Consider the following 20,893-nt stretch of genomic DNA (forward strand, 5'->3'; position numbering starts at 1 on the left):
ACCAAATGCACAGTTACAAGATGGGGGACACTTGGCTCAGCAATACTACAAACGAGAAAGATCTTGGAATTGTTGTAGATCGCAAACTGAATATGAGCCAACAGTGTGATATGGCTGCAAGAAAGGCCAATGCTATTTTGGGCTGCATTAATAGAAGTATAGCTTCCAGATCACGTGAGGTACTGGTTCCTCTCTATTCGGCCCTGGTTAGGCCTTTATCTAGAGTACTGCGTCCAGTTCTGGGCTCCACAATTCAAGAAGGACGCAGACAAGCTGGAGCGTGTTCAGAGGAGGGCAACCAGGATGATCGGGGTCTGGAAACAAAGCCCTATGAGGAGAGACTGAAAGAACTGGGCATGTTTAGCCTGGAGAAGAGAAGATTGAGGGGAGACATGATAGCACTCTTCAAATACTTAAAAGGTTGTCACACAGAGGAAGGCCAGGATCTCTTCTCAATCCTCCCAGAGTGCAGGACACAGAATAACGGGCTCAAGTTAAAGGAAGCCAGATTCCAGCTGGACGTCAGGAAAAACTTCCTGACTGTTAGAGCAGTACGACAATGGAATCAGTTGCCTCAGGAGGTTGCGGGCTGTTCCACACTAGAGGCCTTCAAGAGGCAGCTGGACAACCATCTGTCAGGGATGCTTTAGGGTGGATTCCTGCATTGAGCCGGGGGTTGGACTGGATGGCCTTGTAGGCCCCTTCCAACTCCACTATTCTATGATTCTATGATTTACGAGAGGCCATAGCTCAGTGTGATAGAGCACCTGGTTTGCATGCAGAAGGTCCCAGGTTCAATCCCCCACACCTTCAGGTAAGGATGGAAAAAATCCTACCTGAGACTCTGGAGATCTGCTGCCAGTCAGTGTCAACAATGCTGGGCTAGATGGACAGTATAAGACAGCTTCCTATGTCCATATTACTGCAGCATCCACCTGTGATTTGGGGGATTGAACCTGGGACCAAATATTTGTAGTTTAAATGCTGTGATGCTTGAAAGAAATGGGTCAGGCCACTCCAGTGGAGAATGTGATGGCAGTGCCCATTTTCAAATACGGCCTCCTCCCTTCATCAATGCAAAGGAGAACAGGATGGCTGTCACCCTCCAGGCCCACGGCCACAACACCCCCATGCAGTTCTGACCATAATGTTCCGGAGGGGGAGAGAGATTTTGCATGGCAATGTGACACAAGTGCTAGGGTTAGGGTTGTGGGCCTTGCTTTATTAAAGGCATGTTATTGTTTTAAAAATCAAATTGGATAGTTCTTTCAATATTCTGGTTATATTTTCAACTGTGGAAGTTCCAGAATTTTGCTAATGTCTTCAAAATTCAAGTACAGGATTTTCTAGATAGGCCAAGATCAACTTTTAAAAGCTGAAAGCAAGAATGTTGAAATTGTGGGTAGTTCACATGAAAAATGTGGACATTTCAACAATTCAAACATAGTGGGTTGGGGCAGTCAGGAGCAGGGACTGTTGGAAACATCAGCACAGGTATGGGGAATTTTCCAGTGCATGGAATTTTCCACATCCCCCCGCCCCCCCATGAACTAGACTTCACAAAGATAAAATAAATAACATGGAAAATCCCCAACAATGTATTTGCAGTTTCGGCAAGACATTCCAAACTACATCTCTGAAAGTGTGTTAGGCTTACAATGACACATGAGATGCCAGTCAAAATAAACAAATCTCTCCCTCCACAGTGGGTCTAAGAGCTTTATCACACCAGCGTTATACGGTGCAATCACTGTGAATTGCATGCAAAGGACTCAGAAGTTTTCCACCTTATAATCTGCTTTGATTGTGAAGTACTCCCAGGCATCCTGCCTTAATTGTGCTATAAAGCCCTGCTCCTCTGTCATTAACAATAGCCAGTAACAAAGAAGTTAAGCAAGTAAAAGGGAAAGTCTGTGCATGTTTTTAGACGGGAAAAAGAACCTACAGCTCCCAGCATGCTCTAGCACTGCTGGCTGGGGCATGCTGGGAGTTGAAGAGTTTGTTTGTTTGTCTAATCATGCATAGGATTGCACCTTAAAGCTTTTTGTGGCTTAGCAATAAAGTGATGGAAAAATTTCACTTCCTTAATTTTTTCAAGGCAAACAACAGGCAAAGGCAGCCGTGGTGAAGGGTTCTGGAGAGCTCAAAAACTTGCTTGCTGCTATAATACAGGTACTGCCCTACTGTGGATTTTGACATTTTACTTTATTTTTGTGTCTCAGGTTGCTGCTCAGGGCACATAGGAGCAGGATGGAGATGGCAAGCCTACCTGTGCACCATTTATTTTATTTATCTATTTCATTTCGTTTCTGTACCACCCAATAGCCAAAGCTCTCTGGGCATTTCACAAAAATTAAAACCACAAAATAAGCATAAAATACAATATAACATATAGGAGCTTAAAAGTGCGGTATAAAGTACCGTCAGAATAAAGCCTAGCAGCAATGCAAAGATTTAAACACAATAGCAGGTTTAAAACAACAGAACTAAAAGATGCTAAAATGTCAAAATGCCTGGGAAAATAAAAAGGTCTCCACCTGGCGCTGGAAAGAGCACAATGTAAGGCACCAGGCGAGCCTCTCTAGGGAGCTCATTCCACAGCCGGGGTGCCACAGCAGAAAAGGCCCTCTTCCTGGCAGCCACCTGCCTCATGTCCTTTGGCAGGTGCTCTCAGAGAAGAACCCCTGAAGATGACCTTACGGTCTGGGCAGGTACATGTGGGAGCAGATGATCCTCCAGATAACCTGGCCCCAAGCCGTTTATGCCATTGCACCATGTATTTGAGAGCATCCATCTCGAATAATTCAAGGAATGTCAATTACAGACACCGATTTTGAATTCCTCTATAATTAGAATCACTGGCTTGAAATGCAGGTTCCCCTTCTAATTGGTTCATGCTAGCCCTTCATCCCTTCCCTGCTCTAGGCAACGGAGGCTGGGGACTTCGAAATCGTGCATTATATTATGAAGCCTTCCAGATATGGCAGTCATTTTATAATTATGAAGGCAAGTAAAAACTGGATACGCTTGGAGCAGGAAATGTTGAATAAAGGCCCTTTATGGGCATTACCTTTTCAATTTATAAAAACAAAGGATATAAACAATATTCAAAACCCATGCACCAAGACTACTTTTACAATTTGGAAAAAGTGGCAGCATAAGCTGTCTCCCATGTGGTCTCTCCTTACCCCAATACAATTGTATCTGGGTAAGTTAAACGCAACTATGGTTACTAAAGTTTCTGAATGGGAAAAGAAGGGATATTTTCGACTGAAAGATTTCTTTGTCCCGGGGTCAGGCCGGGCTAAACCCTCCCTTGACCCGGGATAAATGGATCCACTTGTGGCCTGGTTTTTCTGCAGCCTCGGGCTGAGCCCGGAGCTGCGGAAAGTCTAGCTGGTTCCGCAGCTTTTCCCAGCTGCTCACTTACTCGCGAGTAGCCGGGAGAAGCCGTGCACTGGGCACAGCGCTCCATAGGAGCGTATGTGCCCATCGGGCCGGGGGCGAGGGAATCCATAGGAGCGTATGGGCGCTCCATAGGAGCGTATGTGCCCATCGGGCGCGGGGGGGGAGTGATGGGGGCCAGGGGGAAAAGAGTGGACCTGGCAGGAGAGATGGGGGGGAAGAGCGGAGCCAGGGTGGGGAGATCGCAACCAGGGTGGTGGTGGAGGGGGCATCGGACATGGCGAGTGGACGGGCGAGCGAGCGGACGGGTGAGCAGGGGGGCGAGCAAGCGGGGGGGGCATCAGACATTGGGGGAAATCGGGGCAGGGGGGAGCGGGGAACCCTTTAAAAAAAAAAAGACCTACCTTTTTGTTGGTGCGCTCCTGCACACATGACCCCTTTAACTTTTTGAAAAAAATGGAGGACGCGACGGGGCTTTCCTTTCCCCGTCGCGTCTGACATCTGGATAGGTGCGACGGCCCATGTTAATTGTAGCACAGGCTCGCCACACCTGAAGGCCAGATTAAAAGGTAGGTCTAGCAAGGCCCTTAGAGTTGATATAGGAGAATTAGGCCTGGGATGGTTACAAGAAGTTCAATTATCCCATTTCCTTAGGGACGCTATCACAAAGATACACACACTCAGAACTTTAACAGCATTTGAATGAATATTGTTATTGGTAGGGGGAGGAGGGAAGGGAATAGTACCTTTAGTGTATGCTTTATTAATAGATGCCCAGATGGGCACAATGGAGGGATTGAGGAAAGTGTGGGAAGGAGATTGTGAAGGAGAATTAGAGAAAGCTGGATGGAACAAATTATGGAATAACAGACCATTAAATCAATATCAGCTTCTATTCCAGAAACTTCTTTAAAAATATTGCATAGATGGTATCGAAAACCAGTACAATTAGCACACATCACTAAAACTAGTAGTCCTCTCTATTAGAGAGGCTGCAAGATAAAAGGCATGTATTTTCATTTATGGTGGTCTTGTCCATATATACAGGGATTCTGGATATCAGCACATAGAGAAATAATGGTTATTACTAGAGAAAGAATTATATATGATCCAGAATCATTCTTATTATCAATATATAAAGGACTTAATACTGGATTGAAATGTAAAGATTTAATAATATTCCTGTGGACGGCTGCTCGTCAGACAATCACGCAGCAGTGGGAAAAATTGGACAATTTGAATTTATCTGCATGGTATCGAAACATATGGTCTGAAGCAATACCAGAAAAAATAACTTATGATTTGCTTCAAATTCAAGGAAAATCAGAATCAACGTCGTTCGAAGCCATATGGGGGAGATTCGTTCAATATGCATCACAACCGAATGTACCATAGAATCATAGAATCATAGAATAGCAGAGTTGGAAGGGGCCTGCAAGGCCATCGAGTCCAACCCCCTGCTCAATGCAGGAATCCACCTCCAGACTTCACGCACAGGCCTTGATATGACTTCCTGGGGCTTGTCCATACAGCTGTTTCCATTTTCAGACAGATGACGCAGCCGCAAATGCGAAGCCATCCTGGGGCAAACCCTGGAAAATCCACTCCAAAAAAGTTGGGCATTTACCTCGACATTTTTGGCAGTGGAGGCGGCTCCGAGGTTCTTGAAAACTAAGAAAAAGTAAAACAAACAAACAAACATAAAAACGGGGGGGGGGGGTAGATTAGCAGTGACGTTCGTCTCCCCCATTTTAATTTTTTTTTTTAATCAGCTAAATCTGCCGAGCTCTGCAGAAACAAATATAAATATAAATGGGAGGTTCAGTCTACCCCATTTGAATATGCAGAGCTCCGCATATTGGGATCTTAAAATAAAAAAGGGGGAGGGATGGCCCGTTCTCCCCACCCCACCCCAGAGAGGAACAGCCCAGTTCCTTTCTCTCTCTCTTTTCAAGTGATGATGGGCAGGATGAGTTGGGAGGACCAGTCAACCCCCATCTGAAAAATCACACTTGCCTTCCTTCCCATGCAACCCCTGGGAAGGAAGGCAAATGCGTGTGCAAGGCGCCTCCTGGTGCCAAAGCTCCTCTGTATAGCCCGAGCCCAGGAAAGCCCTGTTTTCCAGAAGGCTGGGAAGCAAGCCAAGCTTTGAGGGCTCATTTCAGTTTGCCTGAGCTGGGGTGGTTGTTGGTTCCCCTATCCTACGTGGTTTTTTTGCCCGAGCGCTTTGTCATGTATTTGGAATTGGGCCAAGTGAGTTCTCAGCTCTAGAGGAACTAAGGGAACAGTCTAGAACTGGTAAAATCAATGGGAGTTTTGTTGCTGAGTGCAATGGAGCGAAAACTGGCCCCATCCAACTTTTTCAAAGACGTAAGTTTTCAGTGGCAAGACCACAAACTATATGACTAGATTCAGACAACATGATAACCCACACTCAAAGGTTGAGTATGGGCTCAGTATGGGTTGTTATTGAAACATGGGTTATTGTGTTGTCTGAACCCAGTCATGCTAACAAACCATGGTGTGTTAACAACAAACAAACCCTGAAGAGAGCCCATGATTTGATTGTGAGTTGTTCTGTGGGTTGAACTGTGGGTTGTTCACTATAGTTTGTTATTGCAGCTTGGCAACACGATAACTTGTTTCCACAGGGCTCCATCACACCAGCGTTTTATTGCACTCTTGACATGCCTGTTTTGCAGCGTGGTACTTACATGACGGCATGCCTGTCCACACACACGATTCTCTGATTCTGCATTAATTCACCCCTACACATTTATGGAGGGATCTTTTATCCTTTACTTAATGTGCAGGGGTTGAATTAATGCAGAATCAGAGAGGGGTGTGTGTGTGTGTGTGTGTGTTTATGGGGGGGGATGATTTGAGGAGAGAAAATGTTTTTAAAAATCTAAAAAATCAAGGGATGAACCGATCTGATTCAACCTTGGCATGCCTAAGACCCTACTTAAGAGCTATCATGGTGCCAAGTTTCATCTCTTCATCTTTAAAAGTGACAGAGCTGTAAGCATTTTGGTTAATTCTCATAGGATATAATACAGCGGGTATCTAAAAATGGAACGGTTCAGGCTGAGCAGACCCACTCTGCATACCCCTACTAGATAACCAAGCCAGAGTGAGTGGGGGAAGGCAGCCATCCATCAACAAACTGGAGAGGGAAGGAAAGGGACAGGGGTGGAGTGGGAAAATGAACAAGGTGTAATATCGCAACAACGCACACACATGAAGGACACATGAAAGTAACCAGTGCTTGTTGCACTCTTCAAATACTTAAAAGGTTGTCACACAGAGGAGGGCCAGGATCTCTTCTCGTTCCTCCCAGAGTGCAGGACACGGAATAACGGGCTCAAGTTAAAGGAAGCCAGATTCCGGCTGGACATCAGGAAAAACTTCCTGACTGTTAGAGCAGTGCGACGGTGGAATCAGCTACCTAGGGAGGTTGTGGGCTCTCCCACACTAGAGGCATTCAAGAGGCAGCTGGACAACCATCTGTCAGGGATGCTTTAGGGTGGATTCCTGCATTGAGCAGGGGGTTGGACTCGATGGCCTTGTAGGCCCCTTCCAACTCTGCTATTCTATGATTCTATGATTCTATGTTGCGTTAATGAAATGGAGGTCAAAATCGCAGGTGAATATCAGGGGGTGAGGGGAATAGATGTGATGGAGCTCACGACACCCACAGTTAAACAATGTGATGTCTGCATATAGTGAGTCTATGGTTATAGTTATGTATTCCTGTCTTATCACTGTATTTTATGGTGAGTATCTCTGGGGTGAGAGCGAGATGAGCGTCTGGAAGAATGGTGGATTTGCATATGCGCGATGATTGGCTGAGTGTGTGAAGGGGTGGTGAGTAGTTTTGCTATATAAACTGTGTGCTGTGCTGTGCTGTGCAAGCCAGATAGGGCAGGGTTAGAGAGTTGATGTCAGATGAGTTACGTCAGAGACAGGGGTTGGATTAGGTAGAGGCTAGCTTGTGTAGTGTTTGGTTGAGAGTGTGATCTGGAATACTGTGTATGAGAGAACAAACATTAATAGAACCATTAAGTGTTACTTGTTTACTAGCCAACAACTTATTGCTGTAATTAATAAAGGTTTATTTGTTTATACAAATCCTACACATTCTACTCTTGGCTACATAAAGGGGGAGGTAATAAAGAAAAGGAAACAATACAAGTGAAAATATAAACAAGTGGGACAGAGTCAAGGGTTGGACCTGAGCCTTAAAAGTCCTTGTGGCACCGGAACTGTGTGTGTTTGTGTGTGTGTGTGCATGCGTGTTTGAAAGTGTTTCCTGCAGGGGTGAGAAAGGCCTTGGAGAAGGGGAATTCTCACTAGGAATAGGGAGGAATGCCACAAACTGCAACTCACATTCAACCCATACGCAACCCTTGAAGGTGGGCTATCGCATTGTCTGAACCCAGTGTCTCAACCAAGTGCTCTAATCCCCAAGCCATCTGTCATATATAAATAATCGTCTCTGCCTGCCTGCTGTGAAACATTCTAACCACCAAAGTTGAGGTTATTGTGAAAGGAGCGGAAGGGAAGAATCTCAGAGAAGAAAATCTGGTTGGAAGGAATGTTTTTGCCTGGAGGCTGTTCTAGAGAGCAGGGCAAGATATGGCAGGGACCAGCTGCCTTTAATGTTGTTCCAGGATATCCCCCTAACACAGTCTGGTTCATCATTCCCAAATATAGTTAAGAGTGGTTCAAAAACTGAGGCCCTGGCCCCAAGAAGATGTAGTGCAAAGTTCCAGGAAAAAGTAGGCTCCTGCAGCGGATGGTGACTGCTCCAATCCTTCCTCATCAGCCCAGACCTGGAAAGACTGAAGGTGCCATGACAGGATGGCATCAGAGATAACCCTGTTCTAATTCTTCTAATTGCCAGCATGGAATTACTACTCCAGTCCACAGATCTTCGTGCACAACCATAGGCATACAAAGATCGCTTTACATTCACTTATGGAACAGTTTGTTGGTGCTAAGCTTCGGGGTGCATGAAGGTACAGTACAATCTATCTATCTATCTATCTATATAAAAGCCCAGACTGCTCTTCCAAGCCAGTTATAGTTTTTGCCCTCTGGCGCCTTCTAGGGATGTTCCTTGGAACTGCAGCCTTCTATGGAAGTTCCAAGTTCCAAGAAAGATAGCTGCCAGGACCTTCCGGCCTGGCCAATAAATACACCTGTCGTATGACAGGCTTTTTCACTAGTCTATATATATAAAAGCCCAGACTACTCCTCCAAGCCAGTTATAGTTTTTGCCCTCTGGTGCCATCTAGCGACATTTCTCGGAACTGCAGCCTTCTATGGAAGTTCCAAGTTCCGAGAAAGATCAGTGCCAGGAGCTTCCGGCCTAGCAGAGGGACCAAAACCCACTAACTTCCTCACCAGGCTGCTCCTCTACACCAGTCGTATGACGGGCTTTTTTGCTAGTAGGTTTATAAAAGTGGGGACTTTTATAAAAACATCTGAGAGGTACACCATTAGAAAAAGAGCACTTTTTTTATCAATTTAGATGTTCAATTCAGAAATACAAGCGCTCTTATGTGAAAATATTGTCAATTGGAATTCATTTGCTTTTTATTAAATGTTGTGCTTTTTATGGCCCTTAACTTCATTTTTATCAACAATTTGCATTCTGTTAAGGCTAGTACTTTTTTGTGCATGCGCTAATTTGAATCAAGACTCATAAGGATTTAGATCTAAAACCTGTTTTTTAATTCCAGAACACAACATAATATAGAAGTTGCCCTACCCCCCCAACTTTTTTTAAAAAAAATAAATTGGCTCGTTTTGCTGTAATATAGTTTGTTGTTGTTGATATTGAAAACTGTGGGATCAAAGAAATTGTTTAGTGTGTTGGGGATCAGACCCCACCTCTGGAAGGTACTCAGACTTTGGGGCACATTACTTGTCATTTGCCAAGACTCCCACAACAGCCATTTTGTGATGGTGCCCAGGACAGTTTCTCAAATTTCCAGATGTGTCCACAGCCCCCAAAAGCCTACTGTTTCCTGCTCCACACCCTTCCTTCCCCCTGCCCCCCCACCTCACTCTGACCTTCTCCGTTGCTGGGAGCACGTACGTTTGCTCTCTCCCCTGCCCGTGTTATAGAACACGAAGAAATGCCTTCAGCTTCTACGCCTCTCAATTAGAAGTAAGTTATGCCAAGTGAAAGGGAACAACTTCTAAAACTAATTTAAGATCTGGAGCCACCTTCCCCTCTATAAATTTAGCACCATGACTTTTCTGCTTCTATCCCGCCCCCGCCCCCCATCCTTTAATATGTCCTCTCTGCCGACTCCCATCAGTCCATCAACTGTACCCTTATCTTGACAAATGAAGGCCTGTTTAGAATCACAGAATAGCAGAGTTGGAAGGGGCCTACAAGGCCATTGAGTCCAACCCCCTTCTCACTGCAGGAATCCACCCTAAAGCATCCCTGACAGATGGTTGTCCAGTTGCCTCTTGAAGGCCTCTAGTGTGGGACAGCCCACCACCTCCCTAGGTCACTGGTTCCATTGTTGTACTGCTCTAACAGTCAGGAAGTTTTTCCAGATGTCCAGCTGGAATCTGTCTTCCTGTAACTTGAGCCCGTTATTCCGTGTCCTGCACTCTGGGAGGATCGAGAAGAGATCCTGGCCCTCCTCTGTGTGACAACCTTTTAAGTATTTGAAGAGTGCTATCATGTCTCCCCTCAGTCTTCTCTTCTCCAGGCTAAACATGCCCAGTTCTTTCAGTCTCTCCTCACAGGGCTTTGTTTCCAGACCCCTGATCATCCTGGTTGCCCTCTTCTGAACCCGCTCCAGCTTGTCTGTGCCCTTCTTGAATTGTGGAGCCCAGAACTGGACGCAATACTTTAGATGAGGCCTAACCAGGGTCGAATAGAGAGGAACCAGTACCTCACGTGATTTGGCAGCTATACTTCTATTAATGCAGCCCAAAATAGCATTTGCCTTTCTTGCAGCCATATCGCACTGTTGGCTCATATTCAGTTTGCGATCTACAACAATTCCAAGATCCTTCTCGTTTGTAGTATTGCTGAGCCAAGTATCCCCCATCTTGTAACTGTGCATTTGGTTTCTATTTCCTAAATGTAGAACTTGAGGGCCTCTTAGGGAAGGCAGAGGGTACAGTCCTCTCCCTATGTTTCAGATAAGTGATTATTCCCCAGGATGATCAGTATTGCTGGAAAATGTTGTGAACTGGAAGCAGACTTACACGATGCCTTAATTGATTTTAGTGGGGTCTAAGTGCAACTAACTTCGTTCTGATCCAACGTCTCAAGGAAATGTCATCTTAGTATGTCACATTGAACTTTCCCCCCCCAGAATAATGAATTGTACCTAATTCTTTTTGAATTATAGAATGTATGAGAAGGGAACAAAAACACTATGAGACAGGATTGCCCGTGCATACAACATTTGCCCTGTTGGAAAGCAGAGGGTGTGTTTTTTTCTTCATTAAATGGTAGAGGAGAGCAGAGGATTCCCGCCACCATACCTTGGTTGAAATTGGTGTGGCCTCCAGGGAAAGGCGGGGGTGGGGGTGGGGGTGGGGACAGATAAAACTGCTAACAGTGTTCCAACTCAACCAGACAGCAAGTGCACTGACGAAAAGATTCAAGGCAAAGCATATTGTTTCACACAACTCAAGGAAGTGAGCCAGCTCCATGCTATGGGGGAGAGGCAGAAACATTGCAAATCTGCATGAGAAAATGGCTTTCTAAACCAAATAGGGTGACCAGACTTACATAGCTCAAACGTCTTTCCTTCATAACTGCACAGGTTTCTTCCTTCCGCACTTCACTTGAAAAATATCTAACTCATGCAAGGTATTATATTTATTACATTTATTAAAGAAAGACTCAAGGTGTCATACAAAAGGGATTAGAAACACACACAAAATTAAAACAATTTTAAACAGTTGAAAATAATTTAAAATGCCCTAAACCTGATAAAAGAACCGAATTAAGGAGACCCATCAAATGACTGGGAGAAGAGGAACGTTTTAAGTTGGCGCCTCACAGGACAGCACTCCACAACTGGCACCACCACCACCAAAAAGGCCCTCTCCCTTGCTGCCATTCTCTGAACCTCCATCGGACAAGGCACTTGGAGCAGGGCCTCAGATGTTGATCATAGTGTACAAGTAGGTTCATATCTGGAAAGGCGCTCCATTAGATATTGTGGTCCCATGTTAGACCATGTTAGACTTTATAGGTCAAAAATCAGCAGCTTGAATTAAGCCAGTAAAACAGGTCAGAATAGGTCTTATATGCTCAGGTGTTCTGGTTGCTGCTATCAATCTGGCTGCTGCATTTTGCATAAGCTGCCGTTCCAAACCATTTTCAGAGGTTGCCCCAGGTAGAGCACATTGCAGTACTCTAACGCGGAGGTTACCACCCTCTCCGGATAGCTACAATGATGAGTCCAGGAGAACCCCCAAGCTATGAACCTGCTCCTTCAGGGGGAGTGCAACCCCATCCAGAATAGGCTGAACACCCAACCCATCTGGTCAGAAGAACCACCCATTAACAGCATCTCAGTCTTGTCTGAATTGAGTTTCAGGTTAGGGTATGCCATGAGAAAGGGAACATGGAGAATACCAAAGCCTTAGGTATGATGAACCAACATTTGCACAGGAGTTGATCCAGTGACACTTCCCTTCTTTTGCACAGAATTACAGGATGGGGATAACAGAAAGAAGGGCCATGCATCTAAACCCATAGTAAACAGAAAGAGCTTTAACCTATATTCACTGACTGGACCACATTCCTCTGTACAATGGCTTATAGACAATCTTGTGCAAGGTCAGCCAACAGAGTCTATGTTGAGAGTTTATGTGCTTTGCACTCCATACAAAACAGGAATCAGGTTCGGGCAGGTGTGTTCTGGCTCTAGCTGGGGGGGGGGGGTCATAGGAAAATGACATCCAGGTGTTTCTCTGCATAGCTTTAACATAGGGGGTCAAGCAGCTAACGGCCCCAGGATCAAGTACAATTCAAGGAAGCAAGTTGTGAGGATTGAGCAAAGAAAAGGGAACATCCCAGCTCAGCAGGCACATATGGAACAGAGCATACATTGCTAGAGGGGTGTTGTGACAGAATACAAAGTATTCCCAGGAGAGGATGGGATGTTGCCCCAGTATTGGCTCTGTAGATGAGCAAACTTCTGGTTCAGTGCAAAAATAGTTTGGACAAACTGGACATATGTGGAAATTTGAACAGTTGAAATACCCACCCCAGCCACAATGTTCAGCATGTAGAGATCTCTAGGCCCTGGTGAAAACTGATGATATCACCTTATTCAAAGTCAGAGAGCCAGTTGGGAAAACATGAGGGTTGGATCAAGTATCTTTGTTGTTTTTGCAGTTTGGTGGTATATGTACCTGGCTGTGTAGCATGCATCATTCCACCAGCCAATCTAATTGCTGACCAAACTAGTGTTCTTTATATTAATTGAGGGCCTACGCATGCATGTCTTTTTGTTTGGCTAATTAGACTCTGCCCTGGGGATTTTGCTAAAAAAAAAAATCCTCAATTTGTCCTCAGCTCAGGTATTTGCACTCTGGGCGAATCAGCCTAACGACGTCTTTGACACAAGGCTAAAGCCACTATTGGTTTTATAAACACAACCGGCACAAACCACCAAGATACCAGCTGGATTAAAAGGACGAAGGAACAAGATTAGATGTTTCTATTTCTGAAATACACTGAGAAGACCAACTCTGCACAAAGTCTATGAGAAGTGAGATGAAACGATAGGTTAGGGTGGCTGCTGTTCTGCCGTTCTGGCTGCCAATGGGAGCATCTCTGGAGCCAGTACAAGACCCACACACCCCACCCCTGCCCAGGGACAGTCGGTGTTAAACTAGCATCGAAAACATCTCGACAGCTAAAACTGCAACACAAACAAACCTTCAGATGTTGCATTTGTGCCTGTTTACAGCAGATACCTTGCCGGGGGGGGGGGGGAGAATGGAACTGCGTTGTTTAGGAACTGAATCTCACATATTTATTTTATTATTTATGTATTTATTTAGAATATTTATATACCACTCCCCATTGAAAAATTTCGGAGTGGTGTACAATATAAGATGAAAATAAAAACAGAATAAAACAGTTAAAACTAAAATTTAAAAGACACAAAAACAGAGATTCAAGGCTGCATATTAAGGAAAGGCTTCTTGGAATAAAGATGTTTTCAGGAGGTGCTGAAAGCCTGCCTGACTTCCAGAGGCAGGGAGTTCCACAGGAGGGGGAAATTTAGAGAGCGAGATGTTGCGCCATCGTTTTAAAACATATCAATCCGTATCATATAATCTGAAAAGTGATTTGACATGGCGTGATGGCCCATGGCGGCAGGTTTGGCTTGACACAGCCCCTGAAATTTGCCGTTGACCTTCCGTAAAACGTGTTTTCCTTTCTATCGGAATGCGACTTTTCTTTTCTTTTTTTAACCCATAGTAAAGGAATGCTTCCGGGCACATACAGAGTAAATTTCCTCCCACCAATTAAAAAGGCCTGTCCTCAGTCGACTTTCAAACTTGTGGGTTTCAGCCCACCCACCGCCCCCGGTGACGCTGGAGATTAACACGTGTCACACCCTAACGTGAGAACAAAGCCCCACACGCACAACAGAAAAACCCCTCGGCTATAACGCGCATGTATCCAAATCTTCCTTTCCCGCCCCCGTGGCTTTTCTCCTTGGATCTCCCCCCCTCCCCAGAAAGTGCGCCAATCCCCCGCCCCAGGAGCTGCGTAGGCGGTGGGGGGGGGAATCGATGGAGGCCCCTAGCTGTTGCCCCCCCCCTTCTCCACGTTCTTTTTCAGCCAATCTCCCTCCTCAACAGCTCCTGCGCTTTGGCGTCACAAAGAAATCCAGTCGTATCCAGTTTACCCTCGCCTGCATCACAAAGTGCGCAAGCGCACTAGGCACCGCAAACCCTGGGTGGGGAGAGGCAGAGCGTGACAGGACGTACTGCCGCAGCCTTGGTTTCCCCCACCTCTCCGACTTTTTTTCTCTTCTTCTAGCCAATCCCTTCCCTCGCCTCCCGGTGCGCGTTGACGTCATAAAAGCCGAGCCGCTATATAAACCGTCGGTCGCTTAGCCCCGCCCTTCCTGCTGCCTTTGCCTTTTTTTAGAGTCCTCTCAGAGGCTGAAGAGCCACTGCCGTTGTTGTCCTCGCCGCCGCCTTCTCTTCCACCTCACTCCTCCTCCGTCGTCTCTCTGCCGTTTGCCGTCGCTGCTGTTGCCTCCGACCCGGGAAAGAGGGAAGCGAAGCGCGTCGTATGTCCGCTATCCAGAACCTCCACTCCTTCGGTGAGGGCGCCGGGAAAAGCGGGGGGGGGCTGGGATCCATTTTGTCCCTCAAGGGGAAGGCCGGCGGGAGGGGTCGCTTCGTTTAAACGGAGGGAGGGGTTAGGGTTCGAGGCTGTGGGGGGGGGTGTTAGGGAAGGGGCGGAGCCTTGGCTGCGGGAGGGGGCGGAGTCTGTTTCGCTGCGGGGGGGTAATAGGGGAGGGGTCACTTCGCCGTGCGGGGGGGAGTCAATAGCTGAGGTGGAGGAAACGTCGCTCAAAATTGGAAGGAAGCCAGCGTGCATCTTGGGTGAGGGGGGGAGGTGGAATGCAAACGCTGGCGAGGGTGGGGGGTTAGGATGGCACTTGTGAGGGAGGGGAGCAGGAGCGCCCCCCCGAACCCCACGGCGTCGTAGGGGCTTGAACGCCTGAGAAAGGGCGGCGGGGGCCTCGAGGGTTTCGAGAGTGGGGGGAGGCCTGGAGACGGTCAGGAACGGCGGGGGCACAAGGCAGCGGGCGACCGAGGCCGCTCGGGGCCCGGCTTCTAGGCCGCAGTAGCAGCCGGGAGGGAGGGAGGGGCGGAGGGGCGGGCGGGAGCTGGGAGTGTGGCATTGTGAAGAGGCCTCGGCTGCCATCTTGCCTCCGCTCTTTCTTTCCTCCTCACTGACGCAGTTGCTAATGCCTGGCGGTTGCGTCAGCCGGAGGATGGGAGGGGCTTTGGGGCAGGGAGGGGCGGTTCGGGGGTCACGTGGGCTGATAAGAAAGTTCTCGTTTCTGTGCCTGCTAGAGCTGGAGGAAGAGCAAAGCCCTGTGTAATGGTGACGACAATGTGGTGGGGTGGAGTAATAGAAGCGTGTTTCATACCAACAGCTTCTTGGGAATGTGGTAGACGGTACTTAACCTTGGTACAGAATCCTTAGTAGATGCTGGTTGGGAGCAGTTCGTTAGAATTAAGCATCTTCATATAAAGCCCTATAAGTTGGTAGGGGGAGGCATTTTTAGCTTCCTTTACAGAATGGAAAACACAGCCCCTCCCATTTCCAAGAGGAAGGATAAGGACAAGGACAGCTCTACCGGTTCTATAAGCCCAGTGGGGGACATCTGGCATTTCAGGTTACATTTCTGGCAGAAGCGTAGCGTCCAACGGAAGTGTGTAGCTTTTGACACTGGTTCTTCCTCTTTTCAGACCCCTTTGCTGATGCAAGTAAGGGTGATGACTTACTTCCTGCTGGGACTGAGGACTACATCCATATAAGGATCCAGCAGAGGAACGGCAGAAAAACCCTCACCACAGTCCAAGGCATTGCCGATGATTATGATAAAAAGAAACTGGTGAAGGCCTTCAAGAAGGTGAGTGGGAGAAGGAGGCTTTCATCCTTTTCAGGTAGAACTTTGGCTGCTGTGAGCAGTCCTTGGAGGTGTGGGGGGAAAGCATGCTCATGCCTTAGTTTTCAGAAGTGAGTGGCCCTTTCAAAGAAGTCCACAGTAGCTGCTCAGAGCTGAATAACAAATGTGTATGTTTTGTTTCTGTAGAAGTTTGCCTGCAATGGTACTGTGATTGAGCATCCAGAATATGGAGAAGTGATTCAGCTTCAAGGGGACCAGCGGAAGAACATATGTCAGTTCCTCATTGAGGTGAGCAGCCCCAGGGTGTCCCTTAAAACTCCTGATTGTTTGGCTCAATGATGTTGCTTTTGCATGTGAAGACAAGCATAGGTTAGGTAGTTTTCTGTGATACCACAGCAACTGAATTAAGGGCTAGCTTTATCTGGCATATCAGCGTGGGGATTAAGGGCTGGTGACTGGCTACCAGTTAGTGAGGAGTATTAAAACTCTTGTTGCCTGGTCTAGTGAAACCATGCTTACATCTTCATTCCTCTTTCCTTCTGCAGATTGGACTGGCTAAAGACGACCAGCTGAAAGTCCATGGGTTTTAAGTCCCTGTGGGTCACCAAAGTTGCAAGGGACGATACATCCCTGCAATGAGAAATTCCTTGAGTCCTGCATCACTAGTTTAAAACAAGTCAGCTTGCATAATGTAATCACATCAGGTTCCCTTTAGTCTGGACTAGTGTAACTCAGCAATGTAATAAACTGACAAGAGCCCACGTTGTGTCGTCTTGCTGTCCCTCATTTAAACCAGGCCCAGTTGTGATGGTGTCAAGCCAGAAGCTTAATCTACACAGACATTACTGATAAAAGGCCTTGGATGTTCTAGCTGTGTTGGGGACTTAACTAAAACTTTCAGACCACCTCCTGTGTCAGAAATTGAGGCTAATATCGATAGTTTCTTGTCTTGAATGAACTCTGACACTAAATGACAGAAGGTAGGGATTCGGTTTGAACTACCTTTGCATATCTGAAGGAATCTCCCTTCAAAGGTATTGGGGATGTGGAAATCAAACTACCCTTGCGACTGGCACTGAGGTGACCAAACCCAGACACGGCAGTAACGGGCTCAATCTGTGGCTTACAGTTAAAGGGAGCAGTTTTAAAATAGGATGTCTTTGCAAAGTGCTGCTTTAGCATCTAATGACCCTGTGAAGCAACAGATTTCTTGGTTTGAGTCCTGATGTTCTGTGTAATGTATTTAAACACTTATTTAAATAAAAATGATTTTCAGAAACAGTTGCCTTGTTATTTTAATAACCTATTAAAGGGAAAAACAACTTATTTGTCAGCCAAGGTAGTAATTCACAAACACCTTTTCCCTGCTCTTCCTAACAGCTGACCACCCCCAGAGCAGGACAATGCCTGCCTCTTTCCTCTTCTAGTACTAAACTGGTCTCTTCCGGCTGACAAATCTTTAGACAGTGTTGGAAAAGGAGGGGTTCAGAAGATATTTTGGTAACTGGGATAGAAGGGCCAGGAATACTACAAAGTACTGCCCCCACACTAGTGTGTGGTATGAGGATGACCGTGCTATAAACTTGCAGTTGCATCATAATGCTAAGTGTCAAAACAATAGGTTAGTGTATCATTAGACCAACATGTGTTTTTTGTGATCTTGGTTAGACCTTAGTGTTGCAATACACACAATTCTAGTGTATTGTGTCTTAAGCCAAGATAAATACATAAATAAGATTCTTCCTGTTTTAAGTTGTTCACTCAAATGCACAATTCTAGATACGCATCCTTGTACTCAAATAGACCCTAACTAAATATATTGTAGCAGAAGAGAAGTGGCTAACATTCCAATCAAAAGTCATTGGTCAAGACTTAGTCTAATTGGTGCTTTCTATAATCTGCTTAAACACTAAATTTGAAAAGAGCTTTCTGTATCTCTGGGAAGTAGCAGCTGAACTAAGGAGCCTTGTGCTACTTAAGACAACAGACAGCCATGCTACTGTGTGTTCTCCGCAGCAAGAAAAGCGATGTGCAGCTTTGTGGTTGGTGAAGACGTAAAATTTAGCTTAATGCCCATAGAATGACTTGGACCTAGTTTCCCTCTAAGGAAGGGAATGTATATTAAATGCAGATTTAATGTGCAAACTGCTAGAATGTAATGCTGTTCTTCAGTAGTGCTTGGCTGAGCTTTGTGCCATTGGAAAATGGGAGAATGGAGGATCTTTTGTGTAGGTTCCTGTAACAGCACTCAAATGACCAGCGTAGGTTACTTAAGGGTGGAGCTTGCAGATTTCATTAAAGTATCTCTACTTTCCCCCCCATGTTACTTAAGCACTGCAATGCAGTCAATATACATGAGCTCTGGAAAGATTTTGCAAGTTCAGTGTTTGGATTGACCAAAATTCAAATGATACTTTCAATTTTTTAAACAGACATATGCTACATAATAGGATGGTAATGGTGCAAAATCATTTGCAGTTGCTGAAAGTTACAGTAGTGGCCCAAATACTTCTTATAAAGAATACTTCCTTGCCGCTGCAGATAATTCAGAAAAAAAAAATTTAGATGTAGCTACCGAAACTGAAATAATGATGTAGGATAAGCCAGTTAACTTCTAGGAAATACGTTTCAGATTTCCCATTTCACTCTTATTTGTGAAGGGACTCAAAAAAAGAGAAGGGTGAGTGAGGATTGCAGGGAAGATTGAATTGAAAAAGTACCCTTCCCAGTTCAAAGATTTTTTTTTAGCAGCTGGCATATCCACATAGCACATTCATGTGAGTAGCAGCAGCTATAAATGTAATGTTTTTGTGTAAAATCATGCCTTCTGAGGATTTGGGGAAGAAATTTCTTGGACAAGGACATCAAATACCTTCCAATTTGTTAGGTTTGAATGACCTCCATCCTACAAGATGATGAGCAAAACCAGTTATGCAGCAGTGTGACTAATACAACTTCCTGCGCATGTTTTTCCTCTGGTGGTTTTAAAAAGGCATGCATGCACATGCTGCATAAACTGAGGACAGGTGATACAGGATTTCCTTAAGTTCCTCTTCCAAATATTTGGTCATGTTGCAATCTGGAAACGCCAGTGCATCTCTGTAGGGATGAAATGGATTTTTTAATGGATATTTATTAAATCTGTACTTGGCTTATCAACAGAGTGTCCTGTGTTGACAAGCTAAGTGCAGATGTTATAAATAATAAAATTATCACTCTCCTATTTTACTGGTTTTTCAGTGAATGATTGTTTCTTAATACTTCCTTAAAGAAGCCAGTGGCTCGTTAATCTCCCTCATCTGTTACGGTCAAGTTGATACCTTTGTTTTGTTTCATTAGAAAGCCAATTGCATTCTGATGTGTTAGTGACCAAATATGCTCTGAACTTCTCTGGGTGATAGAGTGGATTTTCATTCGTATTTATCAGCTTGAAAAAACATTATCTTCCTCCTTAGCAGAGATAAATAGTCAAATAACTAGCCAATGGCAATCAATTGTGTGCCCATAGAGTTTGTTTCTATCATTCAACATGATTTATAGAAATGATATACCTGACTTCTAGCCATTTTACACATTAACCAGAAAGATTAAACGTAGTACATCGATACTTTGTTTTAACCTGGAATTTTTAGATTTATTGAAGCAGAGAAACTTTCCAGCATGCCGAAGTGCCCCCCACCCTCCGACCCATGCAAACCATTTAAATCATGCGGTTATCTCGTTTTCACATTCTAAATACCAAAGGGTAGCAAGCAGAAAAATAAATTCCCCCACAAGAGGGAAAAATCATTAGCAGCGGAAACTAGATCCATCAGCGAGCAAATGTGCTCCCAAAGTCTCCAGCAAAATTAATATTACTTCATTCCATTCTGGTTAAGCTTGTTATGCAGTCCTGCATTCAGGTTGGGCGCCATTGTCTTCAAAAAGATGGACATGTTTAGAAGAGAGCAGTGTGAGTCTACGGCAGCCTTCCCCAACCTGATGCCCTCCAATGCGTTGAATCATCCCCACCCAATCACTGTTGGCTGAGATTGGGAGTCATAGTCCAAAATGTCTGGAGTATAACCGGTTGGGCGAGGCTGGCCTAAGTGTATTCACTCAGCCCAGTCCTAAGGCTACGTTCAATGGCGCCTGCTGCCTTATAAGTGTGTTTAGGAGTGCAGGCTTTGTGTGGAAATGTGTACAGGGGTCTGTTCAGTCCTACGCAGGACCAGCACTACTGTTAGGCAGAGAGAGGCACTTACCTCAGTTGGCATATACTGGGAGGTGGTGTGTGCCACACAGCCTGCCCTGAACCCCCTACGCTAGCTTGACGTCTTCAGGTGCAGTGGAGGATGCTGTCTACTTGCCAGTGTTGAAGACAGATTCAACCTAGTCCAATCAGCTGTTGTGCATGGAATGGGAGGGGGCACCATCTTGTCTTTCGCCTCAGGCAGCAAAATATCTTGGGCCAGCACTAATCCTACCTGCCTTATGGTTACGCTGGTAACCTCCAAATTAGGTTACTGCAATGCACTCTACATGGGGCTGACTTTGAAGACACTTTGGAAGCTGCAGTGGCCAGATTGATAACAGGGACCAGAAGGTTCAAACATATAAGACCTACTCTGGCCTGCTTGCATTGGCTGCCTGTATGTTTCCAAGCCCGATTCAAGGTGCTGGTTTTAACCTATAAAGCCTTACAGAGCTTGGGACCACAATACCTGACAATGCCTCTCCTGACATGAACCTACCCAAACACTACGTTCAACATCTAAGGTCCTCCTCTGGGTGCGTACTCTGAGCGAACCTTGGAGGACGGCAACAAGAGAGACAGCCTT

General features: G+C 45.6%; 1 protein-coding gene across 1 annotated transcript; it reads left to right on the plus strand.

Moving 5' to 3' along the window:
* Positions 1-14,549: 14,549 nt before the first annotated feature.
* On the plus strand, positions 14,550-17,352 carry EIF1 (eukaryotic translation initiation factor 1). Its single transcript, XM_063137731.1, has 4 exons — positions 14,550-14,750; positions 15,913-16,076; positions 16,260-16,361; positions 16,619-17,352. The coding sequence occupies exons 1-4, from the start codon at positions 14,720-14,722 to the stop codon at positions 16,661-16,663; spliced, it is 342 nt and encodes a 113-aa protein (XP_062993801.1). The 5' UTR covers positions 14,550-14,719; the 3' UTR covers positions 16,664-17,352.
* Positions 17,353-20,893: the final 3,541 nt, after the last annotated feature.

Source organism: Elgaria multicarinata, chromosome 11 (assembly GCF_023053635.1).
Source record: "Elgaria multicarinata webbii isolate HBS135686 ecotype San Diego chromosome 11, rElgMul1.1.pri, whole genome shotgun sequence".
Taxonomy (NCBI): Eukaryota; Metazoa; Chordata; class Lepidosauria; order Squamata; family Anguidae; genus Elgaria; species Elgaria multicarinata.

Excerpts from the sequence above, each read along its gene's own strand:
- EIF1 (XM_063137731.1), top strand. The coding sequence starts at position 14,720 with ATGTCCGCTATCCAGAACCTCCACTCCTTCG. Across the intron at positions 14,751-15,912 it reads CCAGAACCTCCACTCCTTCG|ACCCCTTTGCTGATGCAAGT; the intron begins GTGAGGGCGCCG and ends TCCTCTTTTCAG. Across the intron at positions 16,362-16,618 it reads TATGTCAGTTCCTCATTGAG|ATTGGACTGGCTAAAGACGA; the intron begins GTGAGCAGCCCC and ends TTCCTTCTGCAG.